The sequence below is a fragment of the Pristiophorus japonicus genome, chromosome 4 (genome assembly GCF_044704955.1).
Source record: "Pristiophorus japonicus isolate sPriJap1 chromosome 4, sPriJap1.hap1, whole genome shotgun sequence".
In the NCBI taxonomy this organism is placed as follows: Eukaryota; Metazoa; Chordata; class Chondrichthyes; family Pristiophoridae; genus Pristiophorus; species Pristiophorus japonicus.
Window position 1 is genome coordinate 190719999 of NC_091980.1, and position 24685 is coordinate 190744683.

At 46.2% G+C, this 24685-nt stretch overlaps 1 protein-coding gene across 8 annotated transcripts in view; it reads left to right on the forward strand.

Moving 5' to 3' along the window:
- The window catches only part of LOC139262274 (alpha-(1,6)-fucosyltransferase), a 1093864-nt gene extending 1072357 nt beyond the window's left edge, over positions 1 to 21507 (forward strand). For all 8 annotated transcript variants that reach the window (XM_070877420.1, XM_070877419.1, XM_070877418.1 and 5 more), the window contains one exon: positions 20623 to 21507. In XM_070877420.1, the coding sequence (XP_070733521.1) occupies positions 20623 to 20952 (330 nt within the window). In that variant the 3' untranslated portion in view covers positions 20953 to 21507. The remainder of the gene's footprint in view (positions 1 to 20622) is intronic.
- Positions 21508 to 24685: the final 3178 nt, after the last annotated feature.

Sequence of the window (24685 nt, forward strand, 5' to 3'; positions counted from 1 at the left end):
GGAGCCTCTTCGGGCATTTGCACACATCTCCAGGAGACGGGGCCATTGCAGGGAGCAAAATGGACAGTTATTAACCAAGACCCTTCAGCTGGCGAAGGTTGCCTGCACATTTTCTCTGAGAAGTAAGGGAACTGGAGATGGGGAATTAAATTAATATTGGAGGTGTATGAAGGAATGCCTAAAGATGAGTTGTGTTGTTGTTCCTGAATCTGAAGAATCCATATTTATGCAATTTGCATCTATTGGGATTGTTCATAATTCGCAGAATTCAGATCATGTTGAATTTAGCGCGCCTTTGACTTTTCCACGCCAATATGACAAGTAACATCAAAAGTTTTCACCATTGAGAAATGTGAGTTCAACTCAAGGTTCCAGTAACTGGATATGTCTGCTATTTTGAATTGTCTTATTCAAACAAAGGGCCAGAATTTTCTGGCAAAATAACAGTGTGTTTAATGTCTACGCCTTCATCAGTGTATAGAAAATCCAGCAATTTTTGACAAGAAAGAGATACACCATGAGTTGCGAATCGTCACAAGTTGCTGATCGATTCGGGCTGCTCTGCCGATAGCCTCGCAAAAACCTCCGGTTAGTGTCAAGATTGTTATGTATGTAAACCTGTAACTACCATGTCTAACCACCAGAGGGCTTACCCCGAAGTGCCAAGGGATCCCACAATCCCTTGGGTGCACCTGTATATAAGGAGGCCTCACAGGCTGGAGAGGCACTCTGAGATCTGTAATAAAGGACTACGGTCACACTTACTTTGAGCTTGCAGTATCTAGTCTGACTCCTTATCCAAGATATAACAAAGACATTGCTGGCTTAACAGCGCGAGGACCCTTTTAATGACCAGATTTCTGTTCCTGTAATGACACGAAACCTTGGAGGCCCAGAAAGGGAACAACTGAAACTGCGAGTCTCACTTCTGTTCAGAGAGGTTGTCAACATTTCTTTATTTTTTTCTTACTTTTCATTTCTGTTTTTTTACTCTCTCTCAGTTCAATCTTTCTTTCCCTCTCTTTGGGCCTAAATTTCCCTAACCTCTTTTTCTGGCACCCTCACTGCACCACTTTTGCCCGCCTCCAAGCGCGCCGAAAAAAGACTTCCGGAATTTGACCGGTCCACAGCCTCTCCTCCGTCGTGGTGCAGCGTGGCCCAATGGATTGGGGGCGGAGCTAGGTCCCGCTGAAAACAGTGCCGGGACCTCTGCACATACGCGCTAGAGTCTGCACGCATGTGCAGTAGCTCCTGGCAGGCCGGTTCTGCAAACGCGCGCTGCAGGCTGTGCGGGAGGGACCAAAGCCATCCTTAGCCCTGGCCGAATGGGCTCCCTCATCAGTGGTCCGCTGCATTTCCGAAGGTAGGACTTCTATTTTTTATTTGTTATTTACTGATTAATTTTGGTGCTTCAGGTGCAGGGCCCCTTCTATTTTATTTGTTAATTAATTGCTTATTACTTTTTGTGCTTTGTTTGGTGCTTGGTGGTGCTTTGAATGTGGTTACTTGCGCCGATTCCTTAACTGTAAGTAAGATCTTTCTGTGCGGACAAAAGTGGACACATTCGCTGCCCCAAGTTAGTTTAGTACAACTTTTCTGGCCAAATTGGCATAAATGATGTAAGTGGCTGGGAACGCCCCCTTTTGAAAAACAAACTGACCAAACAAAAAACCTAACTAACTCACTTACACTGGCGCAAATTAAATGGCCATATTTGCAACTAAAAAGATACACCAGAAAAATCAAGTTACACCAAAAAAAACGGTGCAACTCATGATGAAATTTGGGCCCATAATTCCTCCATCTGTATCTAATTTGACTCTAATTCATCCCATGTCCTTCTCTGTTGTTCACTCTGTTTCTCTGCCCTTAAATTTAATTGGTTAAGGAGATGGACTGTTGGTCCCATCGTTTACCAAGGTCCCAGATGCCCCATTGACTTCACCACAGAGTTATTAATTTGCACTTCCAGAAATTCGTGGTGTAAAAATATTGACGGGGAAAAATCCAACTGGCGCTGTTCACTGCAATATGCCTCGCTCCAGTTATAGGCCTTTTCATCTCCTGGTGTAGTAAAATATAAATATTATACGCTCTATGGCACCGTCTTATCCATGTGACGAATAGCTGATGATCAGTAGACTGGAACAGTGACCTTACTATTGGTAACATATTGAAAATTTCTTCTTCAAATTTATTCAGAGAAGAAGATCTATTCACAATTTTCTCAATGAGATTAAATTCTATGCTAATGAGAAGTCTTCTAAATAAAGCACTTGAGACTATGGCCCAGAATTTCGATTGCGCTGTGCCCGTTTTACAGGCAAAAAGCGGCCGCCTCAGGACCCAATATGGTGGGTGACGTGCACATGCCCAGTCCACACTGGAAGTGAGTCGCCCGGCATTCGATCAGACTGCTTAGTAGGCGTTCAGGGCACATGTCTGAAAATGGCGTTGGGCTCTTTTCATTTGCAAACTGGGAACCTAAAGCCTGTGTCAAATCCCTTTGAGAAATTGGTTAGCGAATGACAGCTGCATATGCCATGTGGTCATTCTTTTTCAGGTGCTCATGAGCCCAAACAGCGATCTGTAAAGGGACCGCTGGGGGTTGCCACCCAAAAGGTAAGGTTAATCCTATTTTACTTGCCTTATTGTGGAGCCAGGAGGAACGAGTACTGTTTCCGGTTTTATATTACAGCTACGGGCCACTAATTGTCCCCCACCCTAGACTGTAATGTGACCCTCGACCAGCGTCTGGCCCGACCAATCCAATCTGACTGACCTCCCGTGCCCCGTGAGCTGCTTGGGGCTGCGACTGCCACCCACAGCCCCACGGTACTATCCTAGTGAGACCTAGCTGACCGATTTGCCGTGGCCTTGTTGGGCAAGTGCAGCATTTCAAGCGATACATAAGAACATAAGATCATAAGAATTAGGAACAGGAGTAGACCATCTAGCCCCTCGAGCCTGCTCCGCCATTCAATAAGAACATGGCTGATCTGGCCGTGGACTCAGCTCCACTTACCCGCCCGCTCCCCGTAACCCTTAATTCCCTTATTGGTTAAAAATCTATCTATCTGTGATTTGAATACATTCAATGAGCTAGCCTCAACAGCTTCCTTGGGCAGAGAATTCCACAGATTCACAACCCTCTGGGAGAAGAAATTCCTTCTCAACTCGGTTTTAAATTGGCTCCCCTGTATTTTGAGGCTGTGCCCCCTAGTTCTAGTCTCCCCGACCAGTGGAAACAACCTCTCTGCCTCTATCTTGTCTATCCCTTTCATGATTTTAAATGTTTCTATAAGATCACCCCTCATCCTTCTGAACTCCAACGAGTAAAGACCCAGTCTACTCAATCTATCGTCATAAGGTAACCCCCTCATCTCCGGATACTATTTCTAGGATTGTCTGCCATCTCTTTTGCAAATGAAGATCAAAGTAGGATCTTTCCTGAGGCATAAAAATCCTGCAGTGCCTGCTGTGGCTCAGTGGGTAGCACTCTCGCCTCTTGAGTCCAAAGGTTGTGGGATCAAATCCTACTCCAGGGACTTGAGCACGAAAAGAAATCTAGGTTGACACTCCAGTGCAGTGCTGAGGGAGCGCTGCACCGTCAGAGCTGCTGTCTTTCGGATGAGACGTTAAACCGAGGCCCTGTCTGCTCTCTCAAGTGGATGTAATAGATCCCGTGTCACTATTTTGAAGAAAAGCAGAGGAGTTATCCCTGTTGTACTGGCCAATATTTAACCCTCAATCAACATAACAAAAAAACAGATTATCTGGCCATTATTGCACTGCTGTTTGTGGGAGCTTGCTGTGTGCAAATTGGACTACATTCCAAAAGAACTTAATTAGCTGTAAAGCGCTTTGAGACGTCCGGTGGTCGTGAAAGGTGCGATAGAAATCCAAGTCTTTTCTTTACTGTAACTTTTTGTTAAAATCACACGGAATTTGCTTGTTTTAGAATTAGAATTTGGGGTGGGGGAGGGGAGAAAATGTGGGATTTCTCACACTCTTGTCCTGCTCTCAACGCAAGCCAACTCATCTCATGAGTTCTCATCGCAGCGTCTTGACCGGTACCAGGAATGGGAAACTATAGTTACAAGGAGCTGCTTGTGATATTGGAACTACTTCCACTGCAGCAGAGATGGCATAGAGGAGATGTAATAGAGGTTTTTAAAATCATAAGGGTTTTGAGAGGGTGAATAGGGAGAGACTCTTTCCTTCAGTTGCAGGGTCAGTGACGAGAAGGCATCAATTTAAAATGATCACTAATAGTGATAACAGAAGGTAGGAGAGCTTTATTGCACAGAATGCTTTGTCACCGGAAATAAGTGAAACTCAGATATTTGCATATTTTAAGGAAAGGATGGACAACCATTTGAATCAGGGCTATGGGGGAGCGCAGCGCAGTGGGATTCGTTTTGGATCGCTGCAGCAAAGAGCCGGCACAGACACAGCGGGCAAAATGGCCGCCTTCTGTACTGTAACTTTACATGGTTTTATGATATCACAGATTCTTCGAATGAAGTTTGACTAGTCCTTAGCTGTCACCTCAAATCCAAAATTAGATTACAGCCTTAAAATTATTTCACGGTGCCTCTTCTTTGTTTCCTGGCTGGTCTCCCATGTTCTGCCCTCCGTAAACTTGAGGTCATCCAAAACTCAGCTGCCCATGTCCTAACACGCACCAAGTCCCGTTCACCTATTCCCCCTGTGCTCGCTGACCTACATTGGCTCCCGGTTAAGCAGCGTCTCGATTTCAAAATTCTCATCCTTGTATTCAAATCCCTCCATGGCCTCGCCCTCCCTATCTCTGTAACCTCCTTCAGCCCCACAACCCCCGAGATACCTGCGCTCCTCTAATTCTGCCCTCTTGAGCATTCCTGATTATAATCGCTCAACCATTGGTGGTTGTGCCTTCTGTTGCCTAGGCCCTAAGCTCTGAAGTTCCCTGCCTAAACCTCTCCACCTCTCTACCTCTATTTCCTCCTTTAAAAAAGAAAGCTTGCATTTATACAGCGCCTTTCACGACCACCGGATATCTCAAAGTGCTTTACAGTCAACAAAGTACTTTTGGAATGTAGTCATTGTTGTAATGTGGGAAATGAGGCAGCCAATTTGTGTACAGCAGGGTTCCACAAAAAGCAATGTGACAATGACCAGGTAATCTGTTTTTGTTATGTTTATTGAGAGATAAATATTGGCCAGGACACCAGGGATAACTCCCCTGCTCTTCTTTGAAATAGTGGCATGACGCTCATTAAAACATTTGACCAAGCTTTTGGTCACCTGCCCTAGTTTCTCCTTATGTGGCTCAGTGTTAAATATTTTGTCTTGCAACACTCTTGTGAAGCCCCTTGGGTCGTTTTACTACGTTAAAGGCACTATATAAATAAAAGTTGTTGTTGTTTTAATACTAGGCCAGCAGTTGTAAGGGCAAGGATTGAGCTTTGAACATTGTTTATTGGCAGTTATGATGGAGGATACGAGGCATAGTGTGGTCTCACTCCTTGATGGCCAGCGACGAATGGCCAAATAATCGCTGTGGTAATCACAAGGAAATAATCCAATCAGCAACAAACACTCAGGAAAAACATGCTTTTTGAACCACATTGACTCCCAAAGCAAATTCCACATTTCAGCAAATATGGCAACATTTTATAAGAAACTAGGGTTGAAGGAGGGAGATTTACTCTGCATATGATCTCTAATTAAATCCTCCCAATGTTTATTATAAAGGACAGGTTTACGATTTGATATTTTTTATGATATGATATTGTGGCAAAGGTGAAAGGTTTCCATTGCAAGAAAATATGATTAATCTTTTATTTGTATACCTTCATTTTGTACTGAAGACACCTTGAACCAACCCTGATGTAAATATACAGTTTCTTATTTAAAAGAATTCAAAGTTTAAAAAATCAGAAATTTATTACTGGTGTCTTTCTGTACTGTTATGCGCAGGTTGTGAAACGTTCCTGCTTTCAACTAGTTTGAAGCCAGGATTTCCAGACATTCCTGCTGATTTCTCAGTCGATTTGGTGAAAGCAGAAGTGGAACATTTGCTCCTGCGACATGTTGCACCTTACCCCATCTTGCTGTGCGCTTCCCACACAACTTGGCCACTGCTGTGACCAGGTGACAGAAAATATCGGGCTGGCAATAATTGAACAAATATGCAAATGAGGGGAACGAGATCTTCTGATGTAATTCCTGCAATTGGCATCTTTGCACCACGGATGCCTGCTGACGCCTGATGTTCCATGTTGCTATGGCAGCACAAAGGAGGTGAAAGAATTTATTAGTACTGGCGGGGCCTGTTAACTTACTCATCAGGGACAGACTGCACAGGCTGAAGAGAAAACATGAAACAAGATATTTTTGTCCTTTGAAGATTTTGGCCCCCTTATTGGCAAGACAAAGATGGCCGGCTCCGAAACACTACAGCACCGAGCCACCCCACACACTACACCGAGACCCCCCCCCCATACTTCACCGAGCCTCCTCCCACACTACACCGAGCCCCCCCACACATTACACCGAGCCACCCCACACACTACACCGAGCCCCCCCACACACTACACCGAGACCCCCCCCCCCACACTACACCGAGCCCCCCCCACACTACACCGAGCCCCCCCACACACTACACCGAGACCCCCCCACACTACACCGAGCCCCCCCCACACTACACCGAGACCCCCCACACATTACACCGAGCCCCCCCACACACTACACCGAGCCCCCCCACACACTACACCGAGACCCCCCCACACACTACACCGAGACCCCCCCCACACTACACCGAGCCCCCCCACACACTACACCGAGACCCCCCCCACACTACACCGAGCCCCCCCACACATTACACCGAGCCCCCCCACACACTACACCGAGACCCCCCACACATTACACCGAGCCCCCCCACACACTACACCGAGCCCCCCCACACACTACACCGAGCCCCCCCCACACTACACCGAGCCCCCCCCACACTACACCGAGACCCCCCACACATTACACCGAGCCCCCCCCACACTACACCGAGCCCCCCCCACACTACACCGAGACCCCCCACTTTTACACCGAGCCCCCCCACACACTACACCGAGACCCCCCACACATTACACCGAGCCCCCCCACACACTACACCGAGCCCCCCCCACACTACACCGAGACCCCCCCACACATTACACCGAGCCCCCCCACACACTACACCGAGCCCCCCCACACACTACACCGAGCCCCCCCACACACTACACCGAGCCCCCCCCACACTACACCGAGACCCCCCCACACTACACCGAGCCCCCCCACACACTACACCGAGCCCCCCCCACACTACACCGAGACCCCCCCACACTACACCGAGACCCCCCACACATTACACCGAGCCCCCCCACACACTACACCGAGCCCGCCCACACATTACACCGAGACCCCCCACACATTACACCGAGCCCCCCCACACACTACACCGAGCCCGCCCACACATTACACCGAGACCCCCCACACATTACACCGAGCCCCCCCACACACTACACCGAGACCCCCCCCACACACACTGCTCCCCACACACTACACCGAGACCCCCCCCACACACACTGCTCCCCACACACTACACCGAGACCCCACCCACACTACACCGAGCCCCCCCACACACTACACCGAGACCCCACCCACACTACACCGAGCCCGCCCACACATTACACCGAGCCCCCCCCCACATTACACCGAGCCCCCCCACACACTACACCGAGACCCCCCCCACACACACTGCTCCCCACACACTACACCGAGACCCCCCCCACACACACTGCTCCCCACACACTACACCGAGACCCCCCCCCACACATTACACCGAGCCCCCCCCACACTACACCGAGACCCCCCACACATTACACCGAACCCCCCCACACACTACACCGAGACCCCCCCCACACACACTGCTCCCCACACACTACACCGAGACCCCCCCCACACACACTGCTCCCCACACACTACACCGAGACCCCACCCAAACACACTGCTCCCCACACACTACACCGAGACCCCCCCCACACACACTGCTCCCCACACACTACACCGAGACCCCCCCCACACACACTGCTCCCCACACACTACACCGAGACCCCCCCCACACACACTGCTCCCCACACACTACACCGAGCCCCCCCACACACACTGCTCCCCTCACACTACACCGAGCCCCCCCACACACTACACCGAGCCCGCCCACACATTACACCGAGACCCCCCACACATTACACCGAGCCCCCCCACACACTACACCGAGACCCCCCCCACACACACTGCTCCCCACACACTACACCGAGACCCCACCCACACTACACCGAGCCCCCCCACACACTACACCGAGACCCCACCCACACACACTGCTCCCCACACACTACACCGAGACCCCACCCACACACACTGCTCCCCACACACTACACCGAGACCCCACCCACACTACACCGAGCCCCCCCCCACACACACTGCTCCCCACACACTACACCGAGACCCCACCCACACTACACCGAGCCCCCCCCCACACACACTGCTCCCCACACACTACACCGAGACCCCACCCACACACACTGCTCCCCACACACTATACTGAGCCCCCCCACACACACTGCTCCCCTCACACTACACCGAGCCCCCCCCCACACACACTGCTCCCCACACACTACACCGAGACCCCACCCACACACACTGCTCCCCACACACTATACTGAGCCCCCCCACACACACTGCTCCCCACACACTACACCGAGACCCCACCCACACACACTGCTCCCCACACACTATACTGAGCCCCCCCACACACACTGCTGCCCCCCACACACTATACTGAGCCCCCCCACACACACTGCTGCCCCCCCACACACACTGCTGCCCCCCACACACACTGCTGCCCCCCACACACACTGCTGCCCCCCACACACACTGCTGCCCCCCACACACACTGCTGCCCCCCACACACACTGCTGCCCCCCACACACACTGCTGCCCCCCCACACACTGCTGCCCCTCCACACACACTGCTGCCCCCCACACACACTGCTGCCCCCCCACACACTGCTGCCCCTCCACACACACTGCTGCCCCCCCACACACTGCTGTCCCTCCACACACACTGCTGCCCCCCCACACACACTGCTGCCCCCCCACACACTGCTGCCCCTCCACACACACTGCTGCCCCCCACACACACTGCTGCCCCCCACACACACTGCTGCCCCCCACACACACTGCTGCCCCCCACACACACTGCTGCCCCCCCACACACACTGCTGCCCCCCACACACACTGCTGCCCCCCACACACACTGCTGCCCCCCCACACACACTGCTGCCCCCCCACACACACTGCTGCCCCCCAGACACACTGCTGCCCCCCACACACACTGCTGCCCCCCACACACACTGCTGCCCCCCACACACACTGCTGCCCCCCACACACACTACCCTTCCCCCACACACACTGCTCCCCACACACTACACCGAGACCCCCTACACTACACCGAGAACCCCCACACACACTGCTCCCCCCACACTACACTGAGATCCCCCCACACTACACCGAGCCCCCTCACACACTGCCCCCCCCCACACACACTACACCGAGAACCCCCACACACACTGCTCCCCCCACACTACACTGAGATCCCCCCACACTACACCGAGCCCCCTCACACACTGCCCCCCCCCCACACACACTACACCGAGCCCCCCTCACACACTGCCCCCCCCCACACACACTACACCGAGCCACCCTCACACACTGCCCCCCCCCCCACACACACTACACCGAGCCCCCCCACACACTGCCCCCCCCCTCACACACTGCCCCCCCCCCACACACACACTACACCGAGCCCCCCCCACACACACTGCTCCCCCCACACTACACTGAGATCCCCCCCACACTACACCGAGCCCCCTCACACACTGCCCCCCCCCACACACACACTACACCGAGCCCCCCCCACACACACTGCTCCCCCCACACTACACTGAGATCCCCCCTACACTACACCGAGCCCCCCCACACACTGCCCCCCCCCCCACACACTGCACCGAGCCCCCCCCACACACACTACACCGAGCCCCCTCACACACTGCCCCCCCCCACACACACACTACACCGAGCCCCCCCCACACACACTGCTCCCCCCACACTACACTGAGATCCCCCCTACACTACACCGAGCCCCCCCACACACTGCCCCCCCCCCCACACACTGCACCGAGCCCCCCCCACACACACTACACCGAGCCCCTGCCCCACACACAGTACACCGAGCCCCCGCTCCCACACACTACACCAAGCCCCTGCCCCACACACACTAGACCGAGCCCCTGCCCCACACACACTACACCGAGCCCCTGCCCCACACACACTACACCGAGCCCCTGCCCCACACACACTACACCGAGCCCCTGCCCCACACGCACTACACTGAGCCCCCGCTCCCCCACACACTACACCGAGCCCCCACTCGCACACTCTAGACCGAGCCCCTGCCCCAAACACACTACACCGAGCCCCCGCTCCCACACACTACACCAAACCCCTGCCCCACACACACTACACTGAGCCCCCGCTCCCACACACTAGACCGAGGCCCTCTCCCAAACACCGAGCTCCCCCACATGCACACACACTACACCGAGCCCCCCCCCCCCCCCCCCTCCCCACACACACACACTACAGTAGTCCTCCCATAGTAAAACTCCTGGCTATGTTCGCTGGCGAGGAATTGAGGAGCTCGCCAGAACATTCCAGAAGAATTGTTTTGTTGGGCTGAAGTCCCACTAGAACAGAGATATGCCCCAGTTCCACAGGAGCAGAAATTGTAGGCTAGAGTTTCCAATATAATGTTAGAAATGTTTTTACTGAGGGCATGTCATCACTCTGCTGAGCTTCCAAACCTGGTTTTGTCACTCTCCGATCTGTGGCCAGCTACTTCCCAACAAAGGGGAGGGAGATTAGAATTATACAGTGCAGGAGGTGGCCATTCGGTTCATCTTGTCTGTGCCCACTCCTTGAAAGAGCTACCCAATTAGTCCCCTGCTCCTTCCCCATGGTGCCACAAATCTTTCCTTAGGAGAGTGAGTCATCACCTTTTTCTCATCCTGTAGTAACTGGTTGAACATGGCACTTAAGGAGGTCTGGGAAAAAGGCACCTCATCACTATTTCTGGCATAATTTGGTTTGTGGGGTGAAAATACTTTGGGGAAATATAAAGATTCTTCGCAAAAAATAAATACTTGATCAAATTTTCATTACGCTTAATGAATGACCCCTTTTCAAGAAACATTATCACCCAAACAAAACAATAGAAGGTGTGCTGGAGCTGTCTACATAGCTGACCCTAATGCTGTAAGGGTACTGCAGTGACTGACAATCTCTCAGTTGCGGTCCACCCAAATGGCTTCCTCTTGGAGAGGGGGTTGCTTTTGAATATAGTTCTGTGGCAACTGATCATCATTTGCCATGTCAGTATTTACTGTGTTGCCCAGCAAAACCTGCTGCACACAGGAGATTTCTGTTTAAACAGAACCCATAAATGGCCCAGTTTCCCTTCAATGGTTGGCGCAGAAATCGTTGTACAGAATGATTAGCTGTCGCTGCCCAGAATTAAAATTGGACCAATATATCAATGCATTTACAATCTGTGAAACAAACCATTTTGTCCTTCAGCTAACTGCAATTGAATAGCAGTGCACGTTAGTAATACCGTTGTGCCCTGCCAGGATTAGTATAACCAGGCTCCACGGAGCATTGTGCTTCTGTCTGAAAGTGGACGTTTTCTCAATATAGTGCTGCCTGAAAGCTCAGTAAATTCTTTTTCATGAAATACAAGATTGCTGGATATTATTTCGACCTCACAACTTCCGCAGTTCGGTGAAGCTGCAGATATTTCAAACCAGGTACTTGACCATTGTTAGAAATGGGATTTCATTAACTTCTCACATCTTCCTGTCACACTTTGGCAGCAGAATAGTCAATGTTCAGAGACGTGGGCCCCGATAATCACTCGGAGCCATGAAGACAGCGGAGTGGGGGGAGGAATTCCAAAAGGGAAACCGAAAGTGTGTTTTTCCCAGACATCCTGTAGGATTTCGCTGCAAGAAATCTTTTTAATTTTCTCAATAGGATTCCCGCCCACCAGTCAGCCAGCTTGCCCCCCTACTTCCAACCCCCCACCCTCTCGCCAGCGATATCCGGCTCATCCAACCTACCTGGCAGTGGCTCCCTGGCTGCTTTCCCGCCCGACAGGCAGGTGTCAGAGATTGCGGGGGTGGGGTAGGGGGGGGGGTGGAGATCACAGGAGTGCGGGGGTAGTCTGACATCCAGCTATGGATGAGCAGAAATCTTCTCCAATTGAATATTGGGAAGACCAAAGTAATTGTTTTCGGTCCCCGCCACAAAATCCATTCCCTAGCCATTGACTCCATCCCTCTCCCCAACTTCTGTCTGAGGCTGAACCACACTGTTCACAATCTTGCTGTCATATTTGACCCTGAACTGAGCTTTCGACCACATATCCATAGCACAACGAAAGACCGCCTGTTTCCACTTCCATAACATCGCCCATCTCCGCCTTGCCTCAGCTCATCTGCTGCTGAAACCCTCATCCATGCGTTCATTCCCTACATTGGCTCCCGGTTAAGCAATGCCTCGATGTCAAAATTTTCATCCTTCTCCTTCTCCCGCCCCCCGCCCCCCACAAACCCCGAGATATCTGCACTTCTCTAATTCTGCTCTCCTGAGCATCCCTGATTTATAATCGCTCAACCATTGGTGGCCATGCCTTCTGTTGCCTAGGCCCTAAGCTCTGGAATTCCCTGCCTAAACCGCTCCACCTCTCTACCTCTCCTCCTTTAAGACGCTTCTTAAATCCTACCTTTTGACCAAGCTTTTGGTCACCTGCCCTAATTTCTCCTTATGTGACTCGGTGTCACATTGTATGTCTCATAATACTCCTGTGAAGCACCTCGGGACGTTTTACTCCGTTAAAGGCGCTATATAAATACAAGTCATTGTTATTATACAGTGGTAAGCTTGTCAGTCCTGGACGAAACACTCCTGCTCCTCCTGGCTCACAAGCATTGCTGCAAAGACACTTAAGATTACATAAAATTACATAGGATTACATAGGATATACGGTAAAGAAACAGGCCATTCGGCCCAACCAGTCCAAACCGGCGTTTATACTCCACTCGAGCCTCCTCCCGTCTTTCCTCATCTAAATCTATCCGCATAACCCTCTATTCCCTTCTCCCTCATATGCTTGTCAAACCTCCCCTTAAATGCACCAATACTATTCACTTCAACCACTCCCTGTGGTAGTGAGTTCCACATTCTCACCATTTTTTGAGAAAATAATTTTCTTCTGAATTTCTTATTGGATTTCTTGGTGACTATCTTATATTGATGGCTTCTAGTTAAGCTTTTCCCCACAATTGGAAACATTCTTTCTGTATCCACTCTATCAAAGCCTTTCATCATTTTAAAAACCTCTATTAGGTCACCCCTCAGCCTTATTTTTTTCAAGAGAAAAGAGACCCAACCTGTTCATCTTTTTCTGATATGTATGCCCTCACATTTCTATTATCATCATTGTCAGCTATGGCTCAGTGGGTAACACATTTGCCTCTGAGTCAGAAGGTTGTGGGTTCAAGTCCCACTCCAGAGACTTGAGTAAAAACAAATATGACAGTAGGCTGACACTACAGTGCAGTGCTGAGGGAGTGCTGTACTGTCGGAGGTGCCATCATTCAGATGAGTTGTTAAACCGAGGCCCTGTCTGCTCTCTCAAGTGGACATAAAAGATTCCATGACACTATATTGAAGAAGAGCAGGGGAGTTATCCCCGGAGTCCTGACCAATATTTATCCCTCAATCAACATAACAAAAACAGATTATCTGGTCATTATTATATTGCTGTTTGTGGGGGCTTGCTGTGTTCAAAATGGCTGCTGTGTTTCCCACAGTACAACAGACTACACTCTAAAACTACTTCATTGGCTGTAAAGCGCTTTGAGTTTCCAGTGGTTGTGAAAGGCACTATATAATTGCAAGTCTTTCTTTATTTCATCCTTGTAAATCTTCTCTGTATCCTCTCTAGTGCCTCTATATCCTTTTTTTAAATGCCGACCAGAACTATATGCAGTACTCTAAGTGTGGTCTAACCAAGGTTTGATACAGGTTTAGCATAACTTCCCTACTTTTCAATTCTATTCTCCTAGAAATAAACCCTAGTGCTTGGTTTGCTTTTTTATGGCCTTGCGAACCCGTGTCGCAACTTTTAGTGATTTGTGTATTTGTACTCCAAAATCCCTTTGTTCCTCTACCTCACCCAGACTAGTACCCCCCAAATAATAATTAACCTTCCTATTCTTCCACCAATATATAATACCTCACATTTATCTGTATTGAACTTAATTTGCCAATTATATTCCCATTCTGCAAGTTTATTAATATCCCCCTGTAATTTGTTGCAGTCCTCCTCAGTATTGACTCGCCCCCCCCCCAATTTGGTGCTATCCGAAAATTTAGAAATTGTGTTTATGATTCCATGGTCTAAATCGTTAATATAAATTGTGAACAACTGTGGTCCCACTGATCCTTGTGGAACACCATTACCCATCTTCGGCCACTGTGAATAGCTACTCTTTACCCTACTCTCTGCTTTCTGTCTAGCCAGCTAGCTATCCATTCTGCTACTTGTCCCCGGACTCTGCATTTTCTGACGTTATTCATCAGTCTATTATGTGGTACCTTATCGAAGGCCTTTTGAAAATCTAGATAAATTACATCTACTGCATTACCATTGTCTACTCTCTCTGTTACCGCTTCAAAAAATTCAATGAGGTTGGATCCTTATGGATCCAGTCCTTCTCGCCTCCTATTACCTGCCGGGATTCTCGAGCCCCAGTAAACCTGGCTGATATTAGTTAAAAATAAAAGACCAGTTATAATGGAGGCAGGCAGCCTCCTGAAAAGATTTCAGCGACCCGCCTCCTGAGAGCGGATTGGTCACCCACCCCAGACCCACCTCTGGTAAAACTGGAAGTAGGCGAGTTGGGGTTGGGTTTGAAATGTAAAACATTTTTACTTCCCACCTGACCCAAACTCACCCGTTGTTGGATGTTAAAATTACCCCTATAGATGCATTAGATGTTACTAACAGATAAAATATTCAGTGGTCTTGCACATTACATTCATGCATGCTGCTAGATGCCAGCACAGAAGGTGTGGACCCAGTTAAAGCATCCTATCAGGAATTGGACACTTTCCTGTCTCAGCAGAAGTAGTGCTTTGGGAAGGAGGGAAATGATGAATGATTATTGAGGGTCATAATATTAATGTGATGGATATAATGAGCTGGATAGATTGAATCATTAATCGTTGCTCATTCCTACTTTCTTAAATGCTGCATTTTTTTCACGTTGGGATATAATTTGCCACATTCTACAAAGCCATTCCTTCCCCATTCCCCTTTAAACAATCAATTGTTTGCCAGCAGTGACCCACAGCCTCAACTTCTCAATTTTATGGATTTAAAACTTCACTAGCAAATCTGAAACAATGGTGGAAAATAATTGCAGTACTCTTGTGATTAATGGCATCAGTCCTCCGTGAGATCATCAAATTTGGAACTTCCTTTCAACGATTTGCTAAACCACTTCCATCAACACGATTTGCTCAGACTTTACTAGTCTGAGGTGAGTGAATATTTTCAAAGATGGCCCTCTCCTGTTAAAGAGTTCATGACAAAGGCATGAAAATTGATGGAGTTTTTCTTGATTTTTCAGGCCATTAGTTTTCGTGACAGATTCAAAAATCTGTTGATGGCAGTTCTGACAAGTACGATTTTTAAAATCAGTCAGATCAAGTATGCCCCATTTCTCATGCCAAGTAAAAGAGCTGCACGTTGCCAGAGGAAAGCAATTGCTGAAACCCGTGGGTGGAAAAAATCCTTTTTTGATTTTCTTATAGGGCACTTTATGTAATGTATGACTTCAAGAAAGTAATTACACGTTATGCACTGGACACCTAAATCCAGCAAGGGACGACCAAATTGGTATTCTCCTTTTAGCTGCTTTGAAATGTGTTGAGCTGGAGGTAGTTTTGTTTTAAGGTCATTAAACACAATGGTTTATATTAAAAGAGAAATGAACACCACCTCAAATTGAATGCTTTGCTGCTGCTCCATTGTTCTCTGTTACTAGGATTACACAAGATCAGCACAGATAATACTAAACTGTATAGATTTTCACTTTTGTTTTCATGGAAGTACTGGAAAATGCGCAACTATTTTTTGGAGGAATGCTAGGCATTTTGTTTTTTACAACTACAGCTTGTAGGAAGATTGCACAAAACTGCCCAAGTTCCAAATTGAAAGGAAATGAAAATGAAGATTTATTTGGCAACTCCTCAGCTCTTAATGTCCTTGGTGCACTCAGCCTGTCCTTTTTATGTCTGGAAAAACATTTAGTAATCATTTCAAAAGCAGTCGGACGTTTACACCACTTATGCCAACTACACAGGAAAGTTGAAATAGAAACAGAAAACGCTGGAGACACTGAACAGGTCAGGCAGCATCTGTGGAGAGAGAGAAACAGAGTTAACATTTCAACTCGATGACCTTTCGTCAGAACGAGAGATTTAACAGTTTGGAAGCAAGTACAGAGGCAGGACAAATGGATGGGGAGAGGAAAGAACAAGAGGGCAGGTCTGTAATAGTGTAAAGGGCAGGAGAGATTACATGACAAAAGGGATGACAGTGCAAGGCAAAAGGGAGCAGTAATGGGACAAGTAAAGAAACAAATGATGGGTCTGGAGGAGGTGTAAATGGATACAGCAGAATCGTTACGAGCACCTGCTGCTTGAGAAAATGGAGCCATGGTTATGATCTAAAGTTGTTGAACTCAACGTTGAGTCCAGAAAGCTATAATGTGCCTTATTTAAGAACATGAAATACGGCCCCTCGAGCTTGCTCCGCCATTCAATAAGATCATGGCTGATCTTCGACCTCAACTCCACTTTCACCCAATCTCTATATCCCTTGATTTCCCTAGACTCCAAAAATGTATATATCTCAGTCTCGAATATATTCAGAGACTGAGCATCTACAGCTCTCTGGGGCAGAGAATTCCAAAGATTCACAACCCTCTGAGTGAAGAAATTCCTCCTCATTTCTGTCTTAAATGGCCTACCCCTTATCCTGAGATTGTGCCCCCTAATCCTCGACACTCCAGCCAGGGGAAACAACCTCTCTGCATCTACCTGTCAATCCCCTTCAGAATCTTGTATGTTTCAATGAGATCACCTCTCATTCTTTAGAACTCCAGAGAGTATAGGCCCATTCTACACAATCTCTCATCAGAAGACAGCCCTCTCATCTCAGGAATCAATCTAGTGAACCTTCGTTGTACCGTTCCTCCTTATCTAAGGACGTTTATCCTTCCCTAGATAAGGAGACCAAAACTGTGTACAGTACTCCAGGTGCGGTCTCACCAAGGCCCTGTACAATTGTAGCAAGACTTCCTTACTCTTATACTCTAATCTCCTTGCAATAAAGGACAACATGCCATTTGCCTTCCTTATTACTTGCTGTACCTGCATGCTAGCTTTCTGTGTTGCTTACACAAGGACACTCAAATCTCTCTGAACACCAACATTTAAAAGTTTCTCACCATTTAAAAATATTCTGTTTTCTATACTTCCTACCAAAGTGAATAACCTCACATTTCCCTACATCATACTCCATCTGCCACCTAATTGTCCACTCACTTAGTCTATCTATATTACTTTGCAGATGCTTTGTGTTCTCCTCAAGCTTACTGTCCCACCTAGCTTTGTGCCATCAGCAAACTTGACACATTACACTCGGTCCCTTCATCTAGGTCATTAATATAGATTGTAAACAGCTGAGGCACCAACAATAATCCTTGCAGCACCCCACTAGTTACAACTTGCCAACCTGAAAAAGATCCGTTTATCCCTACTCTCTATTTTCTGTCCGTTAACCAATCCTCTATCCATGCTAATACATTACCTCGAATCCCATCATCCCTTATTTTGTGTAATAACCTTTTATGTGGCACCTTATCGAATGCCTTTTGGAAATCCAAATATACTCCATCCACTGGTTCCCCTTTATCTACCCTGCCAGTTACATCCTCAAAAACTCTAATAATTTTGTCAAACACGATTTCCCTTTCATTAAACCATCATGACTCTGGCTAATCATTATAATTTTCCAAGTGCCCTGATACCACTTCCTTAACAATGGATTCCAGCATTTTCCTGATGACTGATAACTGGCTAACTGGTCTGTAGTTCCCTGTTTTCTCTCTCCCTCTTTTCTTGAATAGCGGTGTTATGTTTTCTACCTTCCAATCCGCTGGAACCTTTCCTAAATCTAGGGAATTTTGAAAGATCAAAACCAATGCATCCACTATCTCTGCAGCCATTTCTTTTAGAACCTCTTTGAAAGATAAGGTACTGTTCCTCAAGCTTGCGTTGACATTCATTGGAACAGTGTAGGAGGTCAAGGTCAGAGTGGAATGGAGAATTAAAGTGGCAAGCAATCGGCAGCTCTGGGTTATGTTTGCGGAATGAATGGAGGTGTTTAGCAAAGCGATCACCCAATCTGCATTTGGTCTCCCCAATGTAGAGAAGACCACATCGTGAGCAGCAAATACAGTGTACTAAGGACAAGTACAAGTAAATCGTTGTTTCACCTGGGAGGTGTGTTTGGGGCCCTGGATAGTGGGAAGGGACCAGGTGAAAAGGGCAAGTGTTGCATCAGTTAATGCTGCTGCGCAGCTTTAAACTAGGCTTTAGACCCGAGAATATAAGTGTTAGGGAGCAATGAATAGATGCTCGGGATCATTCCAGTAGGAATATTAGCAAGCATCCAAGAAAGTCAGATCATTGTTCAAATAGTCAATACAATAGTAAACCATGAAAGCTAGTACTCATATAAGCCTTCAACTTCTCTGACAAGATCTCTTTTGCAGTAGAATAAAATAAATATACTTGACATTGAAATGCTAACAAAGTAATCACAACTATTGCTTCAGTAAATGTATCAGTGAAGATCAAAGAAGCATTTAAAGGGTGTCATCCTGAAAAGGGAAAAGCCACATTCTGTTTGACCATCTGCACTAAAGAAAAAGAGAGCAAATCACCACAGGAAGCAACAACAACTTGCATTTATATAGCACCTTTAACATAGTAAAATGTCTCAAGGCACTTCACAGAGCAAAAATTACATCAAGCCAAAAAAATAGACATTAGGACAGGTGACTAAAAGCTTGCCATTTATTAATGGAAACATTGCTGTGTGAGATGTGGGTGAAACGTCTTTCAAAGTACTCGTGCCGCAAAAGTATTATTTTAAAATAGAACCTTTCAAGAAAAACTTCCCCAAATACATTGTTGCAGGATAACATGATTTAGACCTGGCCGAGCATTGCTCCTCTGATGCATGTGGTGCTTCTGTCAGCTATTGGCTGTCATTCTTCTGAGTGGTTCTTGGTGTCTTTCCAAGTCCTGGCATTTCACTAAGATTAAAGAATTCAGTAACATTTGGAATTCAGATTGAATCAAGTAGATTGACAATATTTATTCTGTCCCTTCGGTATTGTCCCCCTTTATGTTTTTCTCACGAATGCCTCAAGCTTGTAATCGATTTTTCTGCAGTCATTTTTAACTGAAAAAGATATAGATTGTGATAATGGCATTATTGCTTGTTTGGCTGTATACAAACACAGCAATGCTGTCATACATGATGCATTCTTGTACTTCCTCCTGGCTTTAGTTTCTACCAATACTGTTTTTTGCTTTCACTTGATGTTTTTTTGAAAAATACTCTTCTGAAAATTGCCAGCTGGGGTCTGCTTTTAAAAAGTGGATAAAGGTGTAGCAAGAGGTCCTGCTTGTTGGAAAAATGCCGCCTTCCTAACAGGAGATCTAGTAGATGCCCAGAGAGGAAGATCTACTCTTCAGTGTTTGTGATTGGTCGAGGAGTAATCTACAGCTGGTTACTGGGACGTTTCATGTGCAGTGCATAATTACATAGGCAATAACAGATACCCTGGAGTGAGTTTCTGAGCAGTGACTGTAGAACTCAATGCCATTAGTTGGGGTTGGGTTAAAACCCTGGTTACATGGCTTTAAAGTTATGGTTCTAACACATGCTGCCATCTAATACTGACAGGTCTATGAACATCTGGCAATTATTAATTGAATTAAATTAGTCATTAGGAATTCACTTTATTTTAATGACATCTTACAATATTTTGAATTAACACCATTCCTCTTGGTCCATAACATACAGGATTTTTTGCATTGTTGAGGCTGCCACGACTGAATACTGGCACCATAGGATGAGACAATTGAGCTCCAATGAAGAATATATAACATTGATCAATTTGGTTTTTTTGCAATGGCGAATATCCCAGCTGAATCGTTTTCTAAACTTGCCAAATGAATTTAAACATATTCCAATGAAGTGTAAAGCATTTTCATTGTTTGTGTTATCAAGCAGCACAGCTTTAAATGGAACAATTAATCTTTGTTTCTGCTTCCTAGGTTTGTCGTGTGGCTTATGAGATAATGCAGACGTTACACCCAGATGCTTCAGCCTATTTCCGTTCTCTGGATGACATCTACTACTTTGGTGGGCAGAACGCACACAATCAGATTGCAATTTACCCTCACAAACCACAGACTCTGGAAGAAATTCAATTAGAGGCTGGAGATCTGATTGGAGTGGCTGGCAACCATTGGGATGGTTATTCCAAAGGTGTCAACAGAAAAGTTGGGCGAACAGGCCTGTATCCATCTTACAAAGTGAAGGAAAACATTGAGACCATTAAGTATCCAACCTACCCAGAGGCTGACAATGAGAAACCACAGTAGCTGAAAAGACAATCCACAGCCTTGGTGAATGTATCTTGCCATAAATCTGAAATCCAGCCAATGTTTTTTTTTAAACTTTATGGTCTCTGCAGATGCATCTGTCTCCCTCCATCGTCCTGCTGTTGAACGTGTTTGGTTGTCTGCCATTAATTCACTGTAATCCTCAGTGATTGACACTGCCCCGTTGTGCAGGTTAGAGCATGATCAAATGTGTGTCCAATCATGGTGCCTAACACTCGTCGACCTTTAATCTTCCGGAGGAGCCATGCCCAGCCTCAGTACTGAGGTGTACTTGAACTCTTAACTTGAAACAAAGAGGTTGAACTTATCAGACACAAGAGATTTGATCACGAAGACTTAATCCATTCCACAGCCTGTTCTAAAGATCACTTTTTCTCGAGAAGTGATAGTTTTTCCTTTCCAAGGGTAGACAAAGAAAGAGTCTGAATAATCAAGTGGCACATCCTCATTTCACAGTTTTTTGTAAAAGCAAGATCATGGACAGAACTTTAATACATAATGTTTCCAGACATTGTCTTTGATAACAAAAATAAATAAATCTAAATGAAACCAGTTATGCCAGAGTTTCTCATCATTGTTGATGGTGTGGGTAGGGTAGTGTTCAACTTTAATATTGGGCTGCAAAACAAACACCTGTGGTCTCCAATATTTCAGCTATTTAGTTTTCTCAAACTGTATGTTCCTCAACTCACAACTATTAACATGCTTATTTATTTTGTCACTGGTTATTAAATTAATAAGTCCAGTCTTCTGCAACATCTAATCTCAAGTAAAGAATGCTATATATCCACTTAGAAAGGGGTGGATTAATTAAGGAAAGCCAGCACAGATTTGTTAAGGTAAATCGTGTTTAACCAACTTGATCGAGTTTTTGATAAGGTAACAGAGAGGGTTGATGTGGTGTACATGGATTTCCAAAAGGCATTTGATAAAGTGCCACATAGTTGGCTTGCCAGCAAATTTGAAGCCCATGGAATAAAAGGGACAGTGGCAGCATGGATAGGAACCTAGCTAAGTGACAGAAAACAGAGAGTAGTGGTGAATGGCTGTTTCTCGCACTGGAGGAAGGTATACAATGGTGTTCCCCAGGGGCCGCTTCTAGGATCATTACTTTTCTTAATATATATTAATGACTTGGACATGGGTGTACAGGGCACAATTTCAAAATTTGCAGATGACTCAAAACTTGGAAGTATAGTTGAACAGTCAGGAGGAGAGTGATAGACTTCAGGAAGACATAGACAGGCTGGTGAAATAGACGGACACGTGGCAGATGAAATTTAATGCAGAAAAATGTGAAGTGATGCATTTTGGAAGAAAGAATGAGGAGAGGACATATAAACTAAATGGTACAATCCTAAAGGGGGTGCATGAACAGAGAGACCAGGGGATGTGTTCATAAATTGTTGAAGGTGGAAGGGTAGTTAAAAAGGCTTAGCGGATCCTGGGTTTCTTAAGTAAAGGTACAGAGTACAAAAGTGTGAAAATTATGATAAACCTGTATAAAACAATGGTTCGGCCCCAACTGGAGTACTGTGTCCAATTCTGGGCACCACACTTTAGGAAGGATGTGAAGACCTTAGAGAAAGTGCAGCAAAGATTTACGAGAATGATTCCAGGAATGATGAACTTCAGTTACATTAATAGACTGGAGAAGCTTGAGTTATTCTCCTTGGAGCAGAGAAGATTGAGAGGAGATTTGACAGAGGTGTTCAAAATCATGAGGGGTCTGGACGGAGTAGATAGAGAGAAACTATTCCCATTGGCAGAAGGGTCGAGAACCCGGTGACACAGATTTAAGGTGATTGGCAGAAGAACCAAAGGCGATGTAAGAAAAAGTTTAAGATCTGGAATGCACTGCTTGAAAGGGTAGTGGAGGCAGACTCCATTTTATCTTTCAAATGGGAGTTGTTTAAGTATCTGAACGAAAACAAATTGCAGGACTACGGGGAAAGGGCAGGGGAGTGGCACGAGCTGAGTGTCAGCATGGGCTCGACGGGCCGAATGGCCGCCTTCCGTGCTGTAACCATTCTATGATTCTATATATAGTTCTTCAAAATCATCATGAAATGTAAAACAATCTGATCCCAAATCATGTTCTGGTCAACTTAAATGGAGAAGAATTTCTGGATGGCTGCAGTCGAGTTGTCATTCCTTCAGCTTCTTTTGTGTTTTCTGGGAAAATTTATGATTAAAGAGGATACAAAATTGAGCATCAAAATCTAATTTCCTGGAGCTGCTGGCTGTTTTTTGGGATAGAGTTCGACAGTTTCTGGTTGTATGCTGCTACCTTTCCCAAATAACTATTCTTTATATTTGAGCCTTGACGATGAGTATTGGTTAGATATTTGATTAAAGCCAAGCCCAGTCCTGTCTACACCTGTAGTATTCCAGCAAGGGTCATTGGATAATGATCAGGAGCAAGAACCCTGCATGATGTCCTCCTCCCTAGCCCAGGGCAGCTGATGTTAATTGTGGCAATTCTAACTCCGCTCTAGCTGAGATCAGCAAACTCAGCGCTGGGCTGAAGATCGAATCTAGGGCTTTCCTGTTGCACATGACTCAATTACTCACTGTCTTAACTAGCTGAGTCATTTGGGGACGTTGGAAACCTTTCTGTTTATGTATTCCATGCACAATTACTGGGTTACATTTTGGTAAGAATATTTATATTCATTAACTTGGCCATGTAAAAATGACTGTTTTCTCCAACTCCCACCTCCCCCACACCAGCTGGATAAATTCACGGAGGCTCTGCAGAAGCCCGATGGAAACATTTCTGTTCAACAGATTTTCAAATGTAATATTTATGAAAAATGGAAATCTTCCTTTACAACAGGCTAAAAAAATGTTATGTACTTTGAAAGTATATTCAAAGCAAATAAATTGCTGTCCTCGCCAAAAAACGTCACAGTTTTAGTTTGACAGATGTGCAATTGTGCTTTTTGTTAATAGTAGCAAATGTCTCATAGTATTGCTCACAGGTAATCAGATGATGCATTGTTTTATAATGAAAAGAGCATATATAGTTCTGCTATTGTGAAGCTGTTTATGCACACCTGCCCCTTTAATGCCAGAAGTCCCAATTCCTGTAAGTAAGCATAATCTGAGATCAACTGATATTCAATTGCTGTTTGATGCAGGAAGGTTGCAGATTGGAAGATGGTTTTGAGTTTCCAGCTGCAAGTCAAAGGAAAAGGAAACAACAACCTGAAGTGATTGCTTTTCTTTCTCTTTTTAAAAAAAAAAGTTTGTCCATTTTTGACACTTTGAGCTGGTGGATGCTCTCCAAACATTTATATTTGTAATAGCAGATCTCCTGTGGTGTTGCTCATGATATGCTATTTATGCTACAGAATGTGCAATATTGTAGTAGGGCCACTGATTGCAGCCGTTGAATAAGTCCAGTTGTGCTTTTGTTGAAATATTACAATGTTCGTGATTTTTTTTTAGTTGGAATTCTATGATTATGTGTGTTTGACCCATCAGGGCTATTCCAGCTCTTTGAAAGTGCTGTCCAATTGGTCCCACACCCCTGCCCTTTCCCCATAAATCTGCAATTTTATCCCCTTCAAGTATCCAATTCCCCTTTGAAAATTATTATTGAATCTGCTTCTACCATTCTTTCAGGCATTGCATTCCAGATCATAATAATTCACTGTATAATTTTTTTTATCTTTGCCTTTTTTGCTAATTACCATAAATCTGTGTC